General features: G+C 36.7%; 2 protein-coding genes across 4 annotated transcripts; one reads left to right on the plus strand and one right to left on the minus strand.

Moving 5' to 3' along the window:
- The first annotated feature begins 1,127 nt into the window (after positions 1-1,127).
- Positions 1,128-8,165, plus strand: LOC115978659 (DExH-box ATP-dependent RNA helicase DExH15 chloroplastic). Of its 2 annotated transcripts, XM_031100495.1 has the most exons (10): positions 1,128-1,692; positions 1,793-1,968; positions 2,074-2,187; positions 2,731-2,839; positions 2,933-3,019; positions 4,229-4,347; positions 4,831-5,011; positions 5,137-7,418; positions 7,519-7,738; positions 7,912-8,165. In XM_031100495.1, the coding sequence occupies exons 1-8, from the start codon at positions 1,168-1,170 to the stop codon at positions 7,390-7,392; spliced, it is 3,567 nt and encodes a 1,188-aa protein (XP_030956355.1). In that variant the 5' UTR covers positions 1,128-1,167; the 3' UTR covers positions 7,393-7,418; positions 7,519-7,738; positions 7,912-8,165. The 2 variants fall into 2 exon arrangements, with proteins under 2 accessions (XP_030956355.1, XP_030956354.1); XM_031100494.1 differs by having other exon boundaries at positions 5,137-7,738.
- Positions 8,166-9,976: 1,811 nt separating this feature from the next.
- On the minus strand, positions 9,977-22,025 carry LOC115978660 (paired amphipathic helix protein Sin3-like 4). Of its 2 annotated transcripts, XM_031100496.1 has the most exons (24): positions 21,606-22,025; positions 21,324-21,478; positions 20,684-20,839; positions 20,375-20,561; positions 20,201-20,299; positions 19,931-20,098; positions 19,524-19,845; positions 18,864-19,000; positions 16,879-16,954; positions 16,771-16,800; positions 16,274-16,578; positions 16,028-16,182; positions 15,514-15,641; positions 15,152-15,406; positions 14,051-14,746; positions 13,836-13,906; positions 12,804-13,454; positions 12,606-12,706; positions 12,348-12,486; positions 12,094-12,246; positions 11,849-12,012; positions 11,656-11,767; positions 11,287-11,461; positions 9,977-10,264 (listed from the first exon to the last, which is right to left on the minus strand). In XM_031100496.1, the coding sequence occupies exons 2-23, from the start codon at positions 21,395-21,397 to the stop codon at positions 11,315-11,317; spliced, it is 4,326 nt and encodes a 1,441-aa protein (XP_030956356.1). In that variant the 5' UTR covers positions 21,398-21,478; positions 21,606-22,025; the 3' UTR covers positions 9,977-10,264; positions 11,287-11,314. The 2 variants fall into 2 exon arrangements, with proteins under 2 accessions (XP_030956356.1, XP_030956357.1); XM_031100497.1 differs by lacking the exon at positions 16,771-16,800 and having other exon boundaries at positions 21,606-22,023.
- Between the last annotated feature and the right edge of the window lie 1,791 nt (positions 22,026-23,816).

A 23,816-nucleotide genomic window follows, 5' to 3' on the forward strand; every position in this document is an offset into this window, starting at 1 on the left:
TCACTGTTTAGGTACCACTTCCATATTAATGCGGCTAGTTGATTAGGTGCAGAGCATTCAATGCGGTGGTAGTAGCTTTCTTCCCAGATATTTCTCAATTCTCTGTTGACTCGCCTCTCTTTGAAGCTTATCCTCCCAAGCCCGGTTACCCATTGCCTAGTACTTGATTGGTGGTCAGACTTTAGGCTTCCACTCCGTTGGTTGAGGAAGGGTAGCTCCTCGAACAACGTAACCTGTTTATTATAACTAGACCTCTTCCTTGACCCAACAATCTGTTTGTCTTCACCAATACTTGTCCGTCCTTAGGCTCTTTGACGTCCTCAAGTGCGGCCCACGACCCAATCTCCTTATCCAGGCCTTTCATCCCTACAATACTCAAATCCGATTTCTATTGGTGGTGTTTCCATTGGTGCTTGAATGGAGATTCTCCAGTAAGCTAGATGATGAAAAGACTTGGTGAAGTTGGTAGCCAGCTGGAGCTTGGAGAGTTTAAGTACACAGGAAAAAATAGAATTGGAGGGTTTATGTTTATTTTAGTGGAGATTTCTGATGAGTGGTCAGGGGAGAGGTTTTTACGCCCGGTGCTCGAGTTTTCCACTTCCTAAACATGTTTTGGTGTTTAGTGTGGTTTGCTTGCTTTTACCTATGTTTCCTTTACACTATTATATTGCCATACTTTTGTATAGTGTAACTTGTTTTGTTTGGAAATTGGTTAAGTCATTTACACTTGGACTAATATGTTTAGTTTACGTTAAAATTGATTAAACCATAAAAAGTTTGCTTTAAATTTTTTAAATACTTGCTAGGGATAATATAGCACATTTCATAATATATATAACTTTGAGTTTTTCATGTTGCAAATACTATAGTTTAAGCTTGGCCTCCAAACAACATTTTCTAGTTCTACTCCTATAGTGAGGTATTACGTTAACGATATATTTTTTTTAAAATTCACATTAAATCCCAAGTAATTAGTTGTCATAACATTGTGAACAAAAAAAAAAAACTCACATTTATATTTACTCAGCTATTAATAAAAAAAATGTAAAACGACGACGAATGACCTCGTCCCCACAACATACATTATCCAAACACAATAATTATTCGAACGTATGTATATATAGCCACGAATGTACATCCAAAATCCCTGAAAATCTCTCTCCCGCCATGAACACTCTCTCCATTCTCTCACTGTCACACTATTCCTCACTCTCCATTCTCACCTCCTCAACTCTCTACAGAACCACTCTTTTTCCCCAAACCTTCATTTCTTCACAAACCTTAGGGTTTTGTTCTCCCAAATCACTTCGCACACCAAATTCACCTCGATTCAAAGCCTCATTCAACTCTCCGAGCTCACTCTACCCCATAGAACCGCAACTCTCCGACGATGAGGAAGAGGAGGAGGAAGAAGAAGAAGACGAAGACGACGATGATGACGACGTGGCTGCCGATGAATATGACGTCGTTTCCGGCGAAGCATCTGACGGAGTTGGAGTTGAAGTCGAGCTGAGCGACGACGAAATCGGCGGAGCTTCGATCGCCGTAGAAACGGAGGTGCTTACTCGGCACGAGGAATTCAAGTGGCAGAGAGTGGAAAGGCTTTGCAACGAAGTGAAATTGTTCGGCGAAGATATAATCGACGTTGATGAGCTCGCTTCGATTCACGATTTTCGCATCGATAAATTCCAGGTCCATTTCCATTTCCAATTCAAAATTCTCAAATCTCAAACAAAACCTAAAGTTTCAGTTATTCTGGTAATTTTAGATTTGATATATATATTTCTTTCAGCGATTGGCAATACAAGCATTCTTGAGAGGCTCATCGGTGGTGGTTTCTGCGCCGACGAGTAGCGGAAAGACTTTGATTGCCGAGGCGGCTGCGGTGGCGACGGTCGCGAGGGGAAGGAGAATCTTCTACACTACTCCGCTCAAGGCATTATCCAATCAAAAGTTTCGCGAATTTCGGTATAGAAGTTCATTTTTTCATGTTAATTAAAATGGAAGGAACTGAAAATTTTGGCAATGTACTTTAATGGCATTGTGTTAATAAGTATGATTTTGGTGTCTTAGTGAGACGTTTGGAGATAGCAATGTCGGCCTTCTTACAGGGGATTCTGCGGTGAATAAAGATGCTCAGGTGTTGATTATGACTACGGAGATTTTGCGCAATATGTTGTATCAGAGGTAAAGTATGTGTAGTATTTGAACTCTGATCATAGCAGATTATGTGAATTACTTAGTGAATACGATAGAAATCGGATTCAGAGTGTATGAATGGTGTGATGTTATGCTGAAATATGGATACATTACTTATATTTTAGTGTGTAATTGTGGGTTCTAGGTAACTCAACTGCTATTGGAAAAATTGTTATGGTTTATGCATACCATATGCTAGTTGGATTTATGAATACAGAGATTTTATGCAACATGTTATATCAGATGTAAATTATACGTAGTATTCGGACTCTGATCATAGAAGCCTATGGGAATTACTGAACACGACATAAATTGGATTCCGAGTGTTTGAATGGTGTGAATAATGCTGAAATATGGATACATTATTTAATTTTAAGTGGATAATCGTGGGTTTCAATTAGCTTAAACTGCGAATAAAATGTTATGGTTTGTTTTCATTTTCTAGATTTATGAGCTCCATTAATTAGTTATTCATTGGTAAAGTTGATTGTTGAAATCGAGGGTGGTGGTTTACTATATCTTCACGTGCAGTGTTGGAATAATTTCTTCTGATAGTGGACTTTTCCATGTTGATGTGATTGTTTTGGATGAAGTTCATTATCTGAGCGACATATCTCGGGGTACGGTGTGGGAAGAGATAGTAAGTACAATTTTTTTCCCTCCCAAGATCTCATTTATTGTCAAAATTTGGTTTTCACATTTTATCGTCATACAATGTAATCATATATTTCAGGTTATATATTGCCCAAAAGAAGTTCAACTTATATGCTTGTCAGCAACAGTTGCAAATCCAGACGAGCTTGCTGGTTGGATTGGTCAGGTATTGTTATCTATGAGCTGACCTAGGCTTAATGTTTCGGATTTTGTGGGATCGTAATGATGATTTGTTGATACACGTTAGCTGCTATAATTCCTTTGGAGAGTTGTCTCATTATCAATGCTATGGTGAGACCAGGTGGCAAATGTTGAGATAGCAAGATGGAAGCATCAAATCTGTTTCCAACGGTTTTATTTTATTATTATTGTTTTTCTTTGGGATAAGTCAATAGTTAGAAGAGGGGGGATTTGAACCCTAGACATTTCCTTTGAAAACACCAGGAAGTACCAATTGAGCTACAAGGCTCTTCTTGGCGTCCTACAATTTTTTATTTACTGCTTAGAATCAAGCATGGCATTTGTTTAATAAGAAATTCTTGGTGGTTTTTTCTTGTGGTGAGGGAACGTTGGGAACATTTTAAGATACCATCTAATGTTAAAAACAAAATGAAATGGCCTTGTCCAGCAGTTTGATATGCTCCTTTTCTTCATTTGAAAAAAAAAGACAAGACAATGTTACCCAAATCACACCTGATAATAGCCATGAGAATATTATTCGTGCATTAGGCAATGATTTCTTGTGATTTGATCTTAAAATATGGGCTAAAGACCCATAATGCATGATGCGGCTCATATTTGTCAGTAAAATAAATAAACACAACGAAGGAATTTTGAGTTAGCAATGCCATTATTCATATTTTCCCTCTTTTGTTTCCGCACACACACAATCATATATTAGTTATCTGTATCTTTGTCAAAGGATTGCAATTTTAAAACCTATAGATTACAATCACAAGATAATCACCACTGCTTTTTCTGTGAAGTAGGCAGCTCGAATTTTGATGTATTGAGAAAATATTTCTGATCTTAGACCCAAGATCTTTAAAATTGTCTTCTATATTCCTTGTTGGTTGATGGCTTGTCATTGCTTGCTGTTAGTGCCCTCACTCAATTATTGGTTGACTCCGGCATCAGCAAATTGTCATTACACACACACACACACATATATATATATATATGATAAGAAACTGTCATTACATATTGATTTACCTATTGGGCTTGTGTTCTCAGAAAAGCTTAATACATAAGTTATTAACTTTCTTTCTCTTCTGCTTGTTTACTGATGCCGGCATTGGTTTCTGAATTATCTTGGGATGAGTGATGTATAGACTTGTGAGAGGATCAAATTTTTCTAATTTCATCCTGTTTCCAGATTCACGGCAAAACAGAGTTGGTAACATCATCAAAGCGTCCAGTTCCATTGACTTGGCATTTCTCTATGAAGACCTCTTTGTTACCTCTTCTGGATGAGAAAGGAACTCGAATGAATAGGTATTTTTGTTTTTAATAATCCTCTATCACTCTACTAATGTTCTAACTTGTAGTTTTCCTCTAGATGAATACAAGAGTAGGGATGTCTTTAACTCCTTTATTTTATCTTCTTATGTAATTACTTGGGGGCTCTGTGTTGCACAGACTAGTTGGTATTTTTTTGTTAGACTAGTTGCTTTGGTTTCTTATTTTCTTTTCTAAATAGCATGTTTCAACCAAATACGGTAATACTTGTACTGATATCACTGACTATATTTTGCCAATGGTTATTCAGTTAAACATTCATGATGAAAGTGTGAGGTTTGGTTCAAATTTACCATAAATATATGGTATTCTATATGAAGGATATTGTCTTTGTTTTTCCTTTCTTAATAATTTATGTCATCCCCTCGCTACTTCCCTCCCTTCAACCTATTCTTTGAACTGTAGTGGGGACTTACTATTTTCAATCATTTTCATTTTCTTTCTTCTAAATTGGAACAGGAAGCTGTCACTCAATTATCTACAACTTAATGCGTCAGGAGTTAAATCTTACAAGGATGATGGGTCTAGAAGAAGAAATTCAAAAAAGCGTGGAAGTGATATGAGCTATGACAGTTCTGATATCACATCTGGACAGCCTCCTCTTTCAAAGAATGACATAAATAATATTAGGCGTTCACAAGTATGGGCTCATTGCATGAGTTCTCTGACATATATGACACGTGTTCGTAGGAATTTAATTTGTATGGGTTTATAGTATATTGTCATTATCTACCTGACTTGTAAATTTCCTAAATTAATTTTCAGGTTCCTCAAGTTATTGACACATTATTTCAGCTTAAGGCAAGGGACATGCTGCCAGCAATTTGGTTTATTTTTAGCAGGAAAGGATGTGATGCAGCTGTTCAGTACGTTGAAGATTGCAAGCTCTTAGATGAGTGTGAGATGAGTGAGGTTGAACTAGCCTTGAAGAGGTTCCGCATTAAGTATCCTGATGCTGTCAGGGAGACTGCTGTAAAAGGACTGCTGCAAGGGGTTGCTGCACATCATGCCGGCTGTCTACCATTGTGGAAATCATTCATAGAAGAACTGTTTCAGCGAGGACTTGTGAAGGTTGTCTTTGCTACAGAAACGCTTTCTGCTGGAATCAATATGCCTGCTAGGACAGCTGTTATTTCATCCCTCAGCAAGAGAAGTGATAGTGGGCGAATCCAATTACGCCCAAATGAACTACTTCAAATGGCAGGGCGTGCTGGACGTAGAGGCACTGATGAAAGGGGTCATGTAGTGCTTATTCAGACTCCTAATGAAGGTGCTGAAGAGTGCTGCAAGCTTCTATTTTCTGGAATCGAACCTCTTGTTTCGCAGTTTACTGCTTCGTATGGTATGGTGCTGAATCTTCTGGCAGGTGCAAAAATTATTGGTAGATCAAATGAATCAGATGGCATGAAAGCAATACAAGAAGGACGTACTTTGGAAGAAGCTAGGAAGTTAGTTGAGCAAAGTTTTGGAAACTATGTTGGCAGCAATGTTATGCTTGCTGCAAAAGAGGAGCTTACTAGAATAGAGAAAGAGATAGAGATGCTGACTTTAGAAGTTAGTGATGACGCCATAGATAGAAAAAGCAGGAAGCTTTTATCAGAGGCAGCATATAAGGAGATTGCAGATCTACAGGAAGAATTGAGGGCAGAAAAACGTCTTCGGACAGAACTGCGAAAAAGTATGGAATTGCAGAGAATTTCTGCTCTGAAACCTCTTCTAAAGGAGTTTGAAAATGGAAACCTACCTTTTTTGTGCCTGCAATATAAAGATTCCGAAGGAGTTGAGCACTCTCTCCCTGCTGTTTATTTGGGGAAGGTTGACTCGCTTGATGGTTCAAAACTTAAGAACATGGTTTCTGCTGATGATTCTTTTGCACTAAACGTTGTTAAAACAGATTCAAATGTTAATGATTGTCAAGTGAACCTAGATGTTGAACCATCGTATTATGTGGCCCTTGGTTCAGATAACACATGGTATGTATTTACAGAAAAATGGATTAAAACAATTTACAGGACAGGCTTTCCTAACGTTGCCCTAGCTCAAGGGGATGCTTTGCCTCGGGAAATTATGAGGATGCTTCTCGATAAGGAGGAAATGAAGTGGGAGAAGCTTACTGGTTCTGAACTTGGCTGTTTATGGCGGATGGAGGGATCTCTAGAGACATGGTCTTGGAGTTTAAATGTGCCAGTTTTGAGTAGTCTTTCTGAAAGTGATGAGCTGTTACAAATGTCAGAACCGTACTATGATGCTGTAGAACGTTATAAGGAACAAAGAAATAAAGTTGCACGTTTGAAGAAAAAGATAGCACGTTCAAAAGGCTTTAAAGAATATAAGAAAATCATAGACATGACCAAGTTTACTGAGGAAAAGATTAAACGCTTGAAGACTAGATCAAAACGTTTGACTAATCGAATAGAGCAGATTGAACCATCTGGTTGGAAGGAGTTTGTGCAGATCAGCAATGTAATACATGAAACAAGGACGCTGGATATCAATACACACATAATATTTCCTCTTGGTGAAACTGCAGCTGCAATTCGAGGAGAAAATGAACTTTGGCTAGCAATGGTTCTCCGAAATAAAATCCTGCTAAACCTAAAGCCTGCACAACTTGCCGCTGTTTGTGCAAGTTTGGTTTCTGAAGGTATTAAAGTTCGTCCTTGGAAAAATAACAGCTATATATATGAACCTTCCACAACTGTAATCAATGTAATCAACTTCTTGGATGAGCAAAGAAACTCCCTTTTGCAACTTCAAGAAAAACATGGGGTAAATATTTCATGCTGTCTGGATAGCCAATTTTCAGGTATGGTTGAAGCCTGGGCATCTGGGTTGACTTGGAGGGAAATGATGATGGATTGTGCAATGGATGAAGGAGATCTAGCACGCCTCTTACGACGGACTATTGATATATTAGCTCAGATTCCTAAATTGCCTGATATCGATACACTGCTGCAAAGCAATGCAAGGGCAGCATCCAATGTCATGGATCGTCCACCAATCAGTGAGCTGGCTGGATAATGTCCTAATGCCGCTAAACAGTATTGGTAAAATTTGCACAATTTTTTCCTATAGGATCAAAACTTTTCTAAAGCATTTGTAGATCTATTTAATGAATTCAATTCAACTTTTGGTGCCCTGAACCAGCTTCACTTATATGTGACATGTGGTTCATGTTACACGTGTACTACCAGCAAAAGGCCCATTTATACTGTATGTTTGATTCCCAGTAAAGGGAAGCCTTCGACACTGAATTTTGTACCCATCAACCCCAAAAGGAATGTTGGCTACACAAATGCAACTACTCAGATATACACCACTGCCAGGGTTGTGCATTGTTTGCTACTTGCTAATATTTAAAGACCAGGTAAATTTTAGACTCAGTTAAAATACAGAAATCTGTGTTGTTCTTAGATGCTTTTGAGTTTCACTTCTTGAATCTAACTTTTTAGTGCAATGATACTGTCACACTTGTCAAATGTTTTTTCAGTGCAATTTTTATTTTTATTTTCTGATATATGGAAGTGGTCCTTTGGCCAGACTATTCCCAAATGCTGTCAGCTGAAGATGCAAGCTTACTTGCTACTTGTTAGTGAAAGGGGACATTTCAAGGCAGCCATTTTTGATGATACAGTTATTAGTGTCTCTACTGGTATGTTTGGTAAAATGGAGAGAGAGGTGGAAGAGAAAGGAAAGGGAGAGGGGGAAGGGAAAGTAAGGTTAATTTTTCTTTAGGGGTTTGGCTGTTTACAGGAAATTGAATGGAAAGATAATTATGATTATGGAAAATTAAATTTTATCACTTCTTCTACTTCTTTTTTAGCTGAATAGTCTATCTCTCTTCATTCTTTCATGTCTTCCAAATTTAAGTGGGAAAAAAATGTTCGGCAGGGAGAGAAAGGAATCTTTCCTCTTCCTTACCACCCAACTAAACAAAGTAAAGGGACTCTCTTCCTCTTTTTTCCCTCCACCCTCTTCCCTTTCCTTAAGTTTCTTCCCATCCATTCCTGTTTTGCAATCTCTTGCCCTCTCTCAAAGAAATCCTAGAGCTTTCCAATGGTTGTCATATGGCCAATATGTTCTGTTACTCTTCATCTTCTTTTCTTGTGTGTGTGTGGGTGGGTTAATTTGAGAAAGAGGGGAGAATGCCAGCCCTAGAGTGGACTCTCGAAGTTCACCCCAAGACTCTTGAATTAGCATAGGACACTTTTTTTTTTTTTACCAAGCAAAGATGTTTAAATAAGATTAAGGTTAGTTACAGGCTTACAGCCCATAACAAAATTAGGAAATTGTTTTGTAATCTAAAGTTGTATATAAAAAATAAGTTAATTGATCAAATAGTAAATAATATCTTATTTGAACGAAATTTGATATATATGTTAAGAACATAAGAAACATAAAATTCAACGGTTAGATTCTCAAAATTCACACCCAAAAAAGAAATATATGAAAAGTTTGAAGAGTTTCTCTCCAGATTAGTTTGGAGAGAAACTTTATTCTACCTGAGACCCTATTCTGTCTTTTACAATACATGTTATGCCTCTCCTTGTGTGTGTTTCTATTTGCTTCTGCTTGCACGATGAGCTGCCACTCTTCTTGGTACAGCTAAGCGTTGTTGGGTAATTGTCCTTTGTGCTGAGGCAATTACACCTCCATTGGGATTATCAAGGATTTCGAGGTTAGCAATTTTTCAATGGCATTTGGTTGTTTCCCCTCAAATAGTATTATACTTCTTTTGTGGAGCCAAATGCACCAGAGAGTGGTAAGGAGGCTTGGGATGCTGTCCTTGATTAAATCGGAATTCTTGCTCTCCTGATTTTAACTTTTATCCACTCTCCTTAATTATATGAGTTTATTACTTTATTAATAAATGAGGTAAAGCAGATTTTCTCCTTCTGCAACATGATTTTGACTCGGCATTATATTTTTTGAGAACAATGGAATCTCGAAAGACAGGTAAGATGCACTACACGCCCAGTGGAGCAATTCTAATTCTTAATTCGCATTATTGGATTTGGAGGGAGGGTGTTTGTACCGGGTCAGCCTTAATCGTAAAGCATTTCTTTGCAGGCTGTTCTCTGTATTTCATCATATAAAATTCCTTTTTCCTCATGCTAAGCTTTGCGTATGTTTTCAGATGACAAATTTAGGCGACTTCAAGTATTGCCGTGTGTTGGCCACTATCTTGGCATGCTATTTCGAAATGAATTGGCAGTCCCTTTATCCTTAAGTCAATTCTATATTTAATGGATCAGGGAAGTTGGTATTTTTATTTTGGTAAGGCAGTTACTTGTTAACGTTAAACATAAAAGATGTCCACAATCACGCACTTGAGCTCCTGGCTAGAATGAGCTGTTTATACGACTTTCAAAAATGCCTTTGTGCCTTGGTCTTCCGATAAAAACTATTGTGTAACAGTATTCAGTACCCAGAGAAAATTAAATGAATAGTTGGGACCAAATAGTAATTGCACCTGGACGTTCACGCTAATTTAGTTTAAAAGAAGTGTTGGAACCAGGAATGGCAGCACAAGAAAGTGCAGCAATAGAAGGGCCCCCTCCACCCCCAAAAAAAAAAAAAAAAAAAATCATCTGTAGGTGGAAAATGATTAACAAGAATAAAGATGAATGAATTAAACAATGCATATCAAGTATACATCACAAATTTTACCTCTATTTACATAATTTGCGGCTAAAACTTCAAAAACATACAGTAGTATACTACAACCGTTGAGCCATGTCAGCCTCCTCATTTTCTTTATTCGGTTGGTGAGATAGAAATATAAGAATACATGAAAGATGAATCCACGAAAGCTTTTTTTTTTCCTTCGTGGCGCTGCGATCTTTCAGACCTCGGGCGCCAAGCCAGAGTAAGTAATGCGTGCAAAAAGTCACTGAAAGTCGGAAACATTTGAATCACATCAAGACATTGACATCTATTTGAATCAACAGAAAATGAGTGAAAAATGAACAGCAGTCTCACACACATGGAACCAAACCGACCTTTTCCAGTCCATGCATTCACTACAAAGGACATGCACTAGTTCAGAGTAAACAGTAGTTTCACACACTTGGATTTAACTTTCTCCAGTACATGCATTTACAATAGAAACCCCACTGCCCAGTCCCCAACCCCTACACCAAACTCATGCATTTGTTCCCTCCCCCCCCCCCCCCATCTTCTCTCTCTCTCTCTCTCTCTCTCTCTATATATATATATATAAATATAAAATACACTGGAAATCAGCCTCTAAAAAAAAATTTAGGGTACAACTGCCTACCACCATCTCTCCCAGATCCCACAAAAGTGGGAGCTTTGAGAGCTGGGGAGAAAATCTAGAACTACAACTTTTTGAACCACAACATTGTAGACTGAGTGATGGACAAAAAGTAGTGAGTTCATGTGAAAATGATAAACAGCCACTCAGTCTGCCACATTAGAGTTGTGGCAAAGTCGTACAAAGTTGTGGTCCTAGAATAACTCCTGGGTATGACCTCTCTCTCTCTCTCTGTGTGAGAGAGAGAGAGACAAACACAAAAACACATCCTCCAATGTTGAATGCCAAATATGCAAGAGACCATTCCAATACACTGGAGGAAGAACACAAGACAACGTTTTGACCACAACAATGCCAATGAACTCTAACTCAAAACAGCACCACTTTCCCTAGTAAGAGCAAGGTGGAAAGTAAGAACACCGAATGCATGTGTAACACGATAACATACAGATTTCAACCACAACAACAGCGGTGGTTTTGGGATGTAGGTGAAATCAAAAGACAGCAATGGAAAAACAGAAGATACCCATACTAAAAGCTAAATCATACTAATAGATATATCCACATCAGGCACATGTTCTATAAAAATAGGGTATCAACTATAAGCACCCCAGATTCATAAAAATAAAGGGACATACCATATCTACTAAGGGTCACAGGAAGTTATTATGAGCTAGAAAGCAGTCTGTGAAATCGTTGTACTCTACTTGAACAACCACTCAAAGACTTTGCCTGGTCATTACAAGAGTTGTAAGATTTCCTTTTCTTTTTCACCCGGAACAAAAAGTCTTCCGTATCCAAAACGTATGAGACCTACCACGTACAAAATTTGTGAATTAAAAAAAATGGCACTTCAGGAAAAAAAAAAAACCCAGAAAACATGCAAAAACCTATGACTCTTAACTGAACACAGAACATTTTTTTTTTTTTTTGATAAGTAACTGAACACAGAACATTATATTATCATTGGTACAACATAACCAAGAAATGAATTTTATGTAACATACCTTGGACGAAGTGCAAGCTATCTTACACTCTAATCCATTGAGAACTTGAAGCCCTTCCATTGCCTGGCATGTGGTAGAAAATTCATCGCCATTGGCATATTTGTGAATATTCCTACAGACAGCAGCAGGCATCATTAGCTATGACCACTCAACTGAACACAGTGAAAATCAGTTGCCCCTATTTCTCACATACCTCCTCAAGAAGATCCCAGACTTCTCTTTCTTCTCTGGGACAACTGACAGGAAGTCATTGTGTAGATATGCTGAAAAATTAGGGTCCATGGAAACAGCTGTCACTTCAGGCTTATCATGCCCATAGTCCATAAGCTGAATAGACAAACTGGTTGGCGTAGATGACTGCAAAACAAATTTTTAGGCTTTATTAAAAAAGAGTGCTTATTCAAGAAAGATAATGAAGCAAAATCACTGAAGACCTACACATTCAATGCGGTATATGTTCTCATCATGAAGAAGAACACGGGCATTTTCATGATAAACAATGTCGACAAATCGTCCAAGTTTTCTTGATTTTTCATATGCATACAGTTGGAGAAGCTTGTTGTCCATCTCATCAGTGGCAACTGTTTGAAGCTGAAGCAAATGCATACAGTTTATTCTTATAGGTCAGATGGAATAAGGTAAGGGGAAGAAAGAAGGGATAACTTGAGAAAAAAAATGAAATCATGTATTACTTGTTTAACAAGTTTATATATCAGCTTGTCTAATGTGAATAAAACATATGACTGAGTTCCAATAATAGCTCGACAATCATCCTCAAATTTTGTATTGTCCGAAGAACCATCAAGTAAATTGTATAGTGCATTCATGAACCTGTACCACCAAAAACATAAAGCATTCCTTATTAATAGGTACCGACATTTGAGTTTGATTTGCATTTAAAAATAAATAAAGCTAAACTACCTGTGGAAAAAAAAAAAAAACTAAACTACCTGGCATAAAGATCAGTAGGGCTTGAATCATTTGAAGCCCACCTTTTCCTTTCAGCAGATGACGAATTAACCTTTGCTGATTGAATTCTCTCATACAATGTCTGTCATATTAGTGAAATACAGTCTCAATGATATTCATTCACAAAATTTGGAAAGCCAACAAAAAATTAAATCATATTAACATATTATGAGCCTTACTTGGTGAAGCCTGAAAAGCACATAGAAAGAGTCATTTCCATAAAAAACCCGAGAATCCTTTTCTTTCTCATGTAACGCTGAAGGGACATGCTTTGCAAGAGGCTTCACAGTAAGTAGAAAACGTTCTGAATATGGTAATGATGTCCCATCCCCTTCAACATCGTGTGCATCAGCCATGCCTTCGGCTTCACCTTCACTCTCAGCCTTGTTATCATGCTCATCATGGTCTCCATCTTCCTCATGCTCTTCGTGAGAACACTCCTCACCATCAGCGGACTCACTTCCTGATACATCCCCATTCTCAGAAGCATTCTCAGTGTCCTCTGAAGACCTAGGAGCACTTTCCTCACCTTCGTCGTCAGCATCAGCTTCGTTTTCTCCCCCAGCCTCCCCACAACACATATCTTCTTCTCCGTGTCTGGTTGGATATTGCCTGCTTACAGAACCATCCTTTGGTTTATGCACAGCCTCTAGACCAGCATCTCTATAAACTGCAAAATTATCCTCCTCAAAATCTCCATTGGGAGACAGTTCACCCTCTTCTCTTTCAACTTTAAAGTGTCCAACAGAATCTTCATGGTATCTGTTAGCTTTGACGCCATCTGATGTTCCCCCATTTGTGGATATAATTGGTCTTGTTGAATCACCACCCTATAGGATCAATTGGGAAAAAAGAAGAAGAAAAGAAACATTTCTAAGTGCATATTCATAATGATATTTGTAACCATCAAGATCTAAGACCCAGCACCATGCCCAATAATCAACCACATCAGTAATAAGCCTTGGCAGTCAAACTCGTCAATGATTTACTAAAAGCTTAGTGCTGACCATATATTTTGTAATTAGTGAAATTACACTAGCAATAAAAAAATCATTAAATTTTTTTATCTAACTGAACACCTCTTTTCAAGTAGAAGTCCAAATATGAGACCAATAGGACTCCATAGGCAAAACCAAACCAATGTAATGGCCAAGGGAGAATACATAAACCTGAAATGTTAAATTAAGGACAGTTCACAATGTTAGCCATACCTCAGATAAGGGTACCTCGACCCCACCCTCAACAGCAACATTACTAGGTCTGGATGGAGTAGCACTAAGCCCTTGCAACCAAAAAACAAAATTTATCTCAGAAAGCATATTGAAATGAACTTGGAAAATCAGATAGACTAGTAGCAATGACAAATTCAAGAGAGATAATTGTGTAAATAAATACAAACAAAACTAGTTTAAAGCATTCTGCAAACCTGATGTGTTCTCTATGTTCGTTCGTCCATTACTCAGCTCCACAGCAGTGACAAGTGATGAATTTGAATTGACAAATCGTTCATTGGAATTATCTTGCTTGCTGACTCCAGATATTTCATCAGCCATAGGTGCATTGACTTGTGCTTTACCTTGTTGAGGGGTGCTGCAGAATGTATCACTTTTACGTGCAATGCGTTCTGCATCAAGAGAGCTATCTTCTTTAACCCCATTATCCCCATTTACTTGCCAGGCCCTGCAAGAACTTGACTGTTCAGGCGGAATATTTTCATCTCCATTTCTGGAAGGATTTGACTGTTTGGAATTCACAGCAGTAGCACCACCACCAGGACTGAGATCCCCCTCCCCAACACTTGCAGCACCAGTTTTGACAGCATTATTCTTTGTCTTTACAACATCCTCAGTATCCTCTGCACCCTGAGGTCTAGAAGGAACACCAAGCATGGGTTCCAGGAAGGTTGTCCAAATCTTCATAACTTTATCCAACTGTTCAGTTGTACAAACTTCTCCACATGAATACTTAATGAGCTGATACAGATCTTCATGGATGTCTAGATCACGGTACTTAAATTCCAAATTTGGAATAATTGGTCGCCTATTTCCAGCAGCGATAGCAAGAAGCACATCATCTTCCTTGCGCTTCTTCTCACTAATTTCTTTAATCTCCGCCAATAAGGCTGTAAACCACATAACAAATAAACCATGAGAACTGAATAACATATGCTGTATCAGGATGTCCTATGGTAATCAGATGAGTCCATTGTTCTTGAAATAATTATATAACCGGCTAAATCAGTCATTTTCCATTTCTATAGTATCTGCCAATTTTTTTGGATCACAACTAACAATAATATTATTGGATCACACACTAATCCAATTTAGCACATCCAAAGCTTATGTTGCCAATAAGGAGAGGGAAAAAATATGCAATTACATTAGAAGGGAAGTTAATTATTAAGTGTGCTCATCGGTAGTCAGTATTTATTTCAGCATATAGCATATCATGAACATTAAACTTAAGAAGATTTGTAGTTACAAGCTTAAAATATGTCAAGATGCTGAAACATCAAGGTGAATATTACCTTTTGTGCTTAAGCTCTTTGTGTCCTGTTGCTTGAAATAGAAGCTACGATGATCAAGCGATTTATGATAGTTCTTCGAATAAATTTCAGCCCAAACTTTATTAAAATCAGAACGACATCTTGCCCACTCTTCTTGTTTTTGCTTCAAGCGTGTTAGTATAACTGGCAAAGCAAGAGGTGCATTTTTCCTCAACACATCCATCACATCAAGCCCATGGTCACCATATAAACGTTCGATGCACCTGAGATTCAGTGCTGATAAACAGACAAGAAGGAAAACTCCCATCAGAAAACAGAAAACAACTGAGAATAAGCTTTTATATCATAATATATCTGCTGGAATTCATTAATCAGACTTTAACCTGTGAAGTGTTCCTCAATACGAATTGGAGACTCCGTTTTGATTGTGTTATTGTTAATCTTTTCCAGTAGTTCTTCTACACGCTTAGTTGTAACATTCACGGACTCTAACAACATGTCAAGCTCAAACCTGACAACATAATTACAAAAGATCACCAACTGCGAGAGCCATTATGAACAGAATACTGAATATTCCAGCAACTATTTCAAGAAAACTGATAAACAGAATAGTGAATATTAATCCATGTCAAAGCTCCCAATCAATAAAGCTATTGCCAAACTTGGGTTTGAGCAATAAAATACATTCTCAAAGGGGGTTGGTTGCATAAAAGAGATCAATAGATTGGAATCCACTCAAACATGACAAACTAGGTGGCTAGAACCAGAGAGCTGCTAAAGCCAAATGAGAGTACAAATTAAAACACAATCCCAGCTTACCTCAAGTCACCTAAAAATTAAATCAAAATGGAAAGAAAACAGATAACATAAGTATAAAAACTCCAGGCAAGCTCTAACCTGTCATCTTCACATCGAAACAAGCTTTCTTCATATTGGTTTTTGCGCATGTGTTTAAAAGAGTAATCCTCACTTCCTGATGTGACAGACACCCAATTATCATTCAATACTTGACCACCAAGGTCTGTTCTATGACTAGCTGAAGGTATTGGATACTGCAACATTGAGACAAAACTACATAAATACATAAGTTAAAAGTATTGGAATCTCCTAAAATTATTAAATCAATGAAAAGGGGTTGCATACATTTTTTGGCAGCAGACGGTAACTGGGAGTGCACCGCTCACAATTAGATAGGTCAAGTTCATTAATAGGCTTTGACAAGTACTTATCCTTGCTGGGGAATATAGACACCTTATGACTCCCGATGTCTTTATTGCCAAAGGCAGCACTTTTGTCAACTCTATCCCTTTCCCGGTTTTCAAGCCTATCCCTTTCTCGGTTTTCACGGTCTCTATCTTTAACCCCATCATCCCTCTCACGATCTCGATCTTTGTCCCTCTCCTCTACCTTTACTGATCTGGGTATATGTCCATCATTCCACAAGGATTCTGCAATGAACAGTTTTAGTTAACTTTACAGACCAGACATGATGTTTGAGAAAATCATAATGCATCTACCAATAATTTAAGCATTGCATCTAAAAAGCTTCTGTTGAGAAGCAACTCCACTCAAAAACAACTCCCACAACAAACTGCATCTAGCCTAAGGATAGCAAAAGGGGAACAAATCACTTTACGTACTTTTACTCATGACACCAGCAAGGAGTCCATCTGCAGTGCAGGATATGATTAGAAACAAAGTTAACAACACAGAAACCAGAAGAGGTAAACATTAATTTAAAAAGTTACCGTTCTTCTCACAACGTGCCAAAAAATCATTAAATCCATCCATAAGTTCCGGATATCTTCCAAGTAAATCTTGCACCTGACATAAGCCAAAGTTTCAACAAATTATTGAATGTATTCATGTTCTTCTTAGTAAGTCAAAGGGATAATAAATTAGGTAGGTTGTGTTATTCTCAAGATTATTAAAAGTATTGAGCAGACAGTCAAGTTAATCCAAAAGTTTTTCTAAAGCAATCAAGACTGTTAGCAACACCGGACTAGCAAGCCAAATCAAATAACAATGCACCTCTGAAAGCCAGAAATACAGGGAAAGAAATCTTTCTTAGAATTTTTTTTTTCTCTTTTTTCCCTTTTATTTTTTTTTGGGGGGGGGGGGGGGGGAGTGTCTTGAAAGTGTTTGTAAGACTTTTTTAAGTTCCGTCTAAAGGCAAGCCTATAAAAGGTCTCAATTATTATTTAAAACATTGAAGTCTTATATTTTTTCAATCTCACGTGACATGCTGCGCTTACAATCAGTTATCATAAATCACATCACTCAGCAAAAAATAGATAAAATAAAATAAATTGACATCTAAAATTCTCTGTAATGTAAATACTTTCCAATCCCCAATTCCCAGCAACAGTGATGACACTCCATATGCACTAAAAAAGAAACAAGATGAAACAACCTAGATACCCGAAGCAATATGGCAAAGATTAAATCCTAAATACAAAACTGCATTTTTCGAACAAATTCAACGTATTCCTTTCAAGGAAATCCCTAAAATCCATTCCAATTATGTTGCTTATTATTGAGAAAAAAGTATCATTTATGATGAATACATAATGATTTGATCAAAAAAATTTCAACAAGTAATCATCCAATGCAAGGCTGAGATAAAAGGATAAGTTTTTCATATAGACAAAAAAAAAAAAGTTGTTTCATAATTCTATTTGACAAGAAACCATCCGATGCACTCATGAAACACTTTGTCAAAAATATATCACATAAAAAGGCCCTCACTTGCTGATGCAGAGACTTGCTGAAAGGCCATTAAATAATTGCTTTAAATCTTATCACAAATCAACTATGCTTAACACATCAACATTATCCTAAATCTAACCAGATCTAAAACCAAGAAACACCAAGACAATATAATGTTTCTTCTTTTTTTGCTAAATAAAAATGTGTGCTTTGATTGTTTAGGGCAGAAAAGCACCCCCAAAAAAAAAATGTAAAAATTTACATTTATCATAATCTGGAAACAAATTTATAACACGAAACTGGTTGTCAGCCCAGAGTGAATAATACACTCCTATCATAGTGAACTGCAGTCTGGCATCACTTGAACCCAAAAATGAATTATGATAATAGAAATTTTCTTCCAATTTTTATCCTTTTAAAAAGCATCATTTTTTAATGATCAAAGAATATTATAATCATTAGTTTTGTAGTAAAACCACCCTATAATTAAGCAACTTTTAGCTTAGAAACTATGTTATTCTTGTCAACTTCTGATGAAACAATTACAGGTTTCATACAAATACACTCTCATCATTCTTTATACTCGCATAAATGATCTTGCAACATATTCCCATAAACCTGCTGCATACCACCATGATCTGTATTCTGGGTAATTTAGTGTCCACCCAATATAAGTCTACTCTCTTTTGGATTGGGACCAACTCAAATTTCACTCTATCCATCTTATTGGGCAAGAGATAACGAACAGCGTGTCATGATACGCTTTTGTATGCTGGAGACTGGCTAATTTAAAGGGGCACCAGCCACTAAAGTTAGGCTATGCGTGAACACGATACACCTGTCCTTTCATGCAAACAGAGCTCCATCCAAATGCTTGTAGTTTTATAATTTAACAATCTCATTTTTTTCCTAAGTAATATGAATTATATATATTTATCATAACAAATCCTTGATAAACTTAATTATATTAATGAGGGATGATGATAAAATTAGTGAATTTAATTATTAGTAGAATCAGTCATACCAAGGATTGCAATTCTGTTCGTGTAATTATTTCCCTGCTATAAATATGAAGACACTTCAAAAATTCTTGGTAATCATCAGGGTTCCGTAACTTCTCCTTTACTTTTTCACAAAAAGCAAACTCCTGACCATACATACCTGCCAGACCACAAGCCAAGTTAAAGAAGCAAAAGTCTCAACATGATATGTGAGTTAGAATACACAAAGCTAAGAGAAAAAAACTAAACACAACAAGGCAAGTATCTCAGCAAAGCATTTAAGGTTGAATGGGAAAGAAGATATCATAAGAGTGATATACTAAGAAGCAAACATATTTCAGAAAAATATTAAAGATGCATTATAAGCATACTGTGTATTATCATATCCTCCAATTTGTATGTAGCAGCAGTAGCAGCAGCAGTAGTAATAACAACAATTATAAATTTATTAGATAAGTAAAAACAACGATTATAACTATAATAATAGTATGTTGTTGTTGTGCAAGGATAAAGTATTCTAGCTTTTTCCAAATCAAATTCTGAATTCACATTGCAATAATTTAATAATTTGTTAAGAGATAAAGAGCTTTCATATATATAGTTTGTAATTGGGGCATGGCCGCATGGGGCAAATTTTCAACTAGAGTCTCAAGTATAGCATCAAACACAGCTCAAACACTCACTTTTCAGAGAGCTTTTTTCATCAAAGGAGGATGAAAGAGGACGCATTCCAAAGTTCTCATCGCCTTCCCCACCTTGATGCAATTGTTCTCTGCTAGGAACTTTCCGTTTATGGGGAAATCGTTGCATATTGAAGTCCCTATTGCCATCATGATCAAATTCTCTATCATCCCTTTCCCTTTCTCTCCTATCTCTGTCTTCTCGCCGATCCTTTTCACCACGTCTTCGTTGCTCTTTGTCCACTCTCATCAAAGATCTATCATGGTCTGGATCAGGGCGGTCAACACTGAGATCACGGTCATGTGGAGCCATCGTCCTTTCTTTCTGGTACAAATGTTCATGAGCTAAATGTTAGCCAAATGATCATGAAATCAGAAGGGCAACATGATTAAAAGAAAACTACACAAACCTTGTCAACATGCAATTGCCGCATTATAGGCATGGCAGAGCTTCTATCCCGGAGCAAAGGATTCCTACCAGATTGAGGATATTGAGCAGAAGCTGTTCCTGAATTATCGGGAAGAAAATGAGTGAACTCATCAAGCAGGTCCGGGTGATCTTGGAAAAGTTCAGCAACCTGAAAAAGGTAAAAGATATAATCATCAGCAACAATAATCAAATTTACAAAAATAAAAAATAAATGTTGCAGCACAATAACAAGGGACAGGTAGAAGCTCACCTCCTGGTAGACCTCACTTATGGACTTGTTTTCCTTTCTGTACAAATTCAAAATTTCTAAAAATGACTTATAAACGCGATCATCACCTTGAAATCGGGTCTGCAGGCAGAGAATTCATTAAATACACATGAATGCAAACCATCACCTCGAACAAAGTTGTGAATTGCTATCTACCTTTATCTTGTTCACAAAACTGATAGCTTCTTCAAATTCCACAGGCTTCTTTGAAGGAGGTTGTTCATCCTCAAGTGGGAGGGTGATCTCAAATCCCTTTGGCAAGAAGGTATTGAAACCCAAAATTAGGTCTCGATGCCCTTTAAATAGTTCCTTTACCCTTGCTATGACACCCGTTGTGTCAATTCTACAATCAACATAACATATACTACAAGTTAACAACAAGGTAAAATAAAGTATATCCACATCCCCAAGAATAATTATACAAAAAAATGCCACTTTGAAGCACAATGTATATCATGATCGAACCTTTGAGCCTTGAAATCTTTCATGACTTCGAGAAAGTCTTCATATTTTTCCCTTTTGTCTTGAAATATGTCCTTCACCGCCTTAAGATACGATAGGGCATCACTTGTTGTTAGTTTCTGTGTATTTGTCCCACCCATCATCTGGGGTTGCCCAGACCTAGAACACATAAATAATCCAACAAAATTTCAATATTCACAAACTCTTCCCACTAGATCAAGATCCAAATCACAAATTTTCCCATTAAATCAAAAGCTAATCTCTAAAACATAATCCTCTCATCATGGAAAGGTGAGAGAAGTGTGCATGGATACACAAACATCGATTGCTATTTTCGGTTTCTCTATCCACACACCATAACACCAAAAAAAAAAAAAAAAAAACTGATCTTTTATCATCAAGTCAAACGAATTTCACCAGTCTTACTTAAAAACTAATCGATGAACAAAATAAAAACAAGCATAAACTAACCAAATTCACACAACTGCCCTAAAAAAAGTACAGAAATTCACACAACTTGAATGATTAAGAAGCTTAATCTCATCATTTACATAATCAAACTTCGATAATCAAACACAAACACAAACGCATACGCAAAAACTAAACAAACAAACAAAAAAATTTCAAAAAAAAAAAAACTCACGCTTCTCCTCTAGATGAAACCACAGGCCGCTTGAGTTGAGAAGCCATGTAAACATCATCTCTAGACCTCTTCATCTCTGAGCAAAACACAAACTCACTATCTCTCTCTCTTTCTTCAACAAATCATGCTTTTAGCTCCGATTGAAAACAAAATTCCTGCAAAAGCAACTCGCTCATTCACAACAAAACACAAAAGCAGATCTAACCGCAAACAAAGAAAAAAAAATTCAAAACCTAAAAAAAAACAAAAAATTTAACACAAACAAGAAAATTCAATCCTCACCTCAAGCGCAGATCGCGGACTTCAAAACACAAACACTGAACCTAGTTTTTTTTTTTGTTGTTGATTTTTTTCGTTACGTTACTTGAATATGAAGCAAGACTTGTGAGAAATTTGCAGCGACGAGATTCATATTATCTCATCGAAAATTCACATACTAAGCGAAACTGAACGAGAGAAAGAGATCGCGCACTCGCTGCATACAACAAAAAGCCTCTCTCTCACAAGTCACAAACTAGAACGAAGCCTCTCTGTGAAAGAAAACTAGTAGTCTTTTTTTTGGTGAAGATTATGTATGCGATTCACTTCTGGAGGGAATACGAAGATTAAAATCTAATTTTGCTTTTCCTCTAATTTTCTCGGAAAACAAACAGAAATCAAAGGGAGAAAAAAAAAAAAAAAAACGCAAATACACAATGAGAGAGTTTTAGAATGTGATATTATATATATATGGAGATATAAGGAGAGAACACAGAAACTCTACTCTTTTTTCTTTTCTTTTTGGGAGGAAGGAAGGAGGGTAAGTCATTTTTTTTGACGGGTATTTGCCGGTCACCTTATAGATGGGTTACTGGTTATAGGCGGTTGATTTTATGCCACGTGTGCAAATTAGGGATTTGTTTGATTTTTACTGGAGCGTGGTCAACACGGTCCAATTGGGAAAGGGCTGTAGTGGCATTTTGGTGAATAAGGGGAATTATGAGAGGGCATTTGCGTAAGTTGGAGTTTGAATTTGGATGATCGGTTCGGAAAAAATTTTCGGTTTTGGGGAATTAGGGTTAGGGCAAGTTTGGAGGTTGGGGATAATTTGGTACGAGTGGTTGTTTGTTGGTAAAATTTAAATAATTACTAAAATGATGATGAGAAAATTTGGTGTAAATCTTCTATCTTTTTAATTAAAACAAAAAAAATAAGTCTTAAATATAATTTTACTTAACCAAAAAAAAAAAATTTGAAGTTAGATTTAGACTAGTAATTTAGGTTTTTAATTTTTTAAATTGCTTAATTATAAGAATTTTTTCTCACCAGGGAAGCTTGTAGATTAATAAGATAAGTTTTTTGAATCAACTTTTTTTAGTTTTATAATTATCTAGAATTGTGGCTGTTATCAAATGTGCAAGTGGGGTGGGCAAAATAAGGCCTAACATTGGCTAATTCTAAATGGGTTTCTTATTTTTTGGGTCAAAGAATTTTTTTTTGAGTTCTATCCCTTTTGGTTGGCCTATGTAGATGTAGTTGGGGCTAGGCTTGATCAGAGAGATGGACTGGACTCTGGAGTAGTTTCTTTAAGAGGATTTTGGGCTTGTTGCAGATGCAAAGGCCATTCAAGGGCATGTATGGGCTTAACAGTAGAGCCCAACTCACCAAAAGACAACAAGAAATCAAGTAATAGCTGGAATTTCAGGTTGATCAACGGTGAAGTCAAGCTCTTCTTTTTTTTTCTTCTTCTTTTGTGTGTGGAGAATCTACAAAAGTGAAGCTGAGAGTCATTCAAAAATTCAAATTAAATTTAAATACACTTTATGTGCCAAGTGTCCTTGTAATTGAACTACAACTTAATACCAAGTATCATTCCCAATTTCCAATTATACTAGCATAATTTTATGTCAATTATATTTATATGCAAATTCATGTATTTAAACTTTAAATACATAAAAATATTTGATTCAAAATTATTATGTGTATATGTGTACATAAAAATAAAATAAAAAAAGTGTATATGTAATACTATTAATGCGTGTACAATTTATTAGGGGAAAGTTTTATCTAAAAATAAAGCATAGTTTTATCTTTTGAACATATTAAACATCATACTTTTTCTGGGGGTCAAAAACCCTAACAATGAAGAAAAAACTAATGAAAATTATCAACACAACTAATTTGTATGAAATGAGAGGGTAATCCACATTTGGATGATTAAGTAGAAATATTAAAGATCAAGATGAACAAATAAATTGTTTCATTAAAAAATGGCTTTCGCCAAGATACATAGATTGTAGTCAGACTATTACAAGGTTTTTTTCTCTCTATTTTCTCATTTCAAACTCCAATCCTCTCTCCTGAGGGTAAAGTCCTCCTTTTTATCTCCCCCTCTCCTCCATTTGTAGTTATTCATTATCTTATTAGATGTCAGAGGAAACTAGTCCTATCAAACACTTCTTCTCCTGCTTTTTGATCATGAAGGAAGACTTTTGAGCTGTCTTTACTGTTTAG

This window comes from Quercus lobata, chromosome 3, assembly GCF_001633185.2.
Source record: "Quercus lobata isolate SW786 chromosome 3, ValleyOak3.0 Primary Assembly, whole genome shotgun sequence".
In the NCBI taxonomy this organism is placed as follows: Eukaryota; Viridiplantae; Streptophyta; class Magnoliopsida; order Fagales; family Fagaceae; genus Quercus; species Quercus lobata.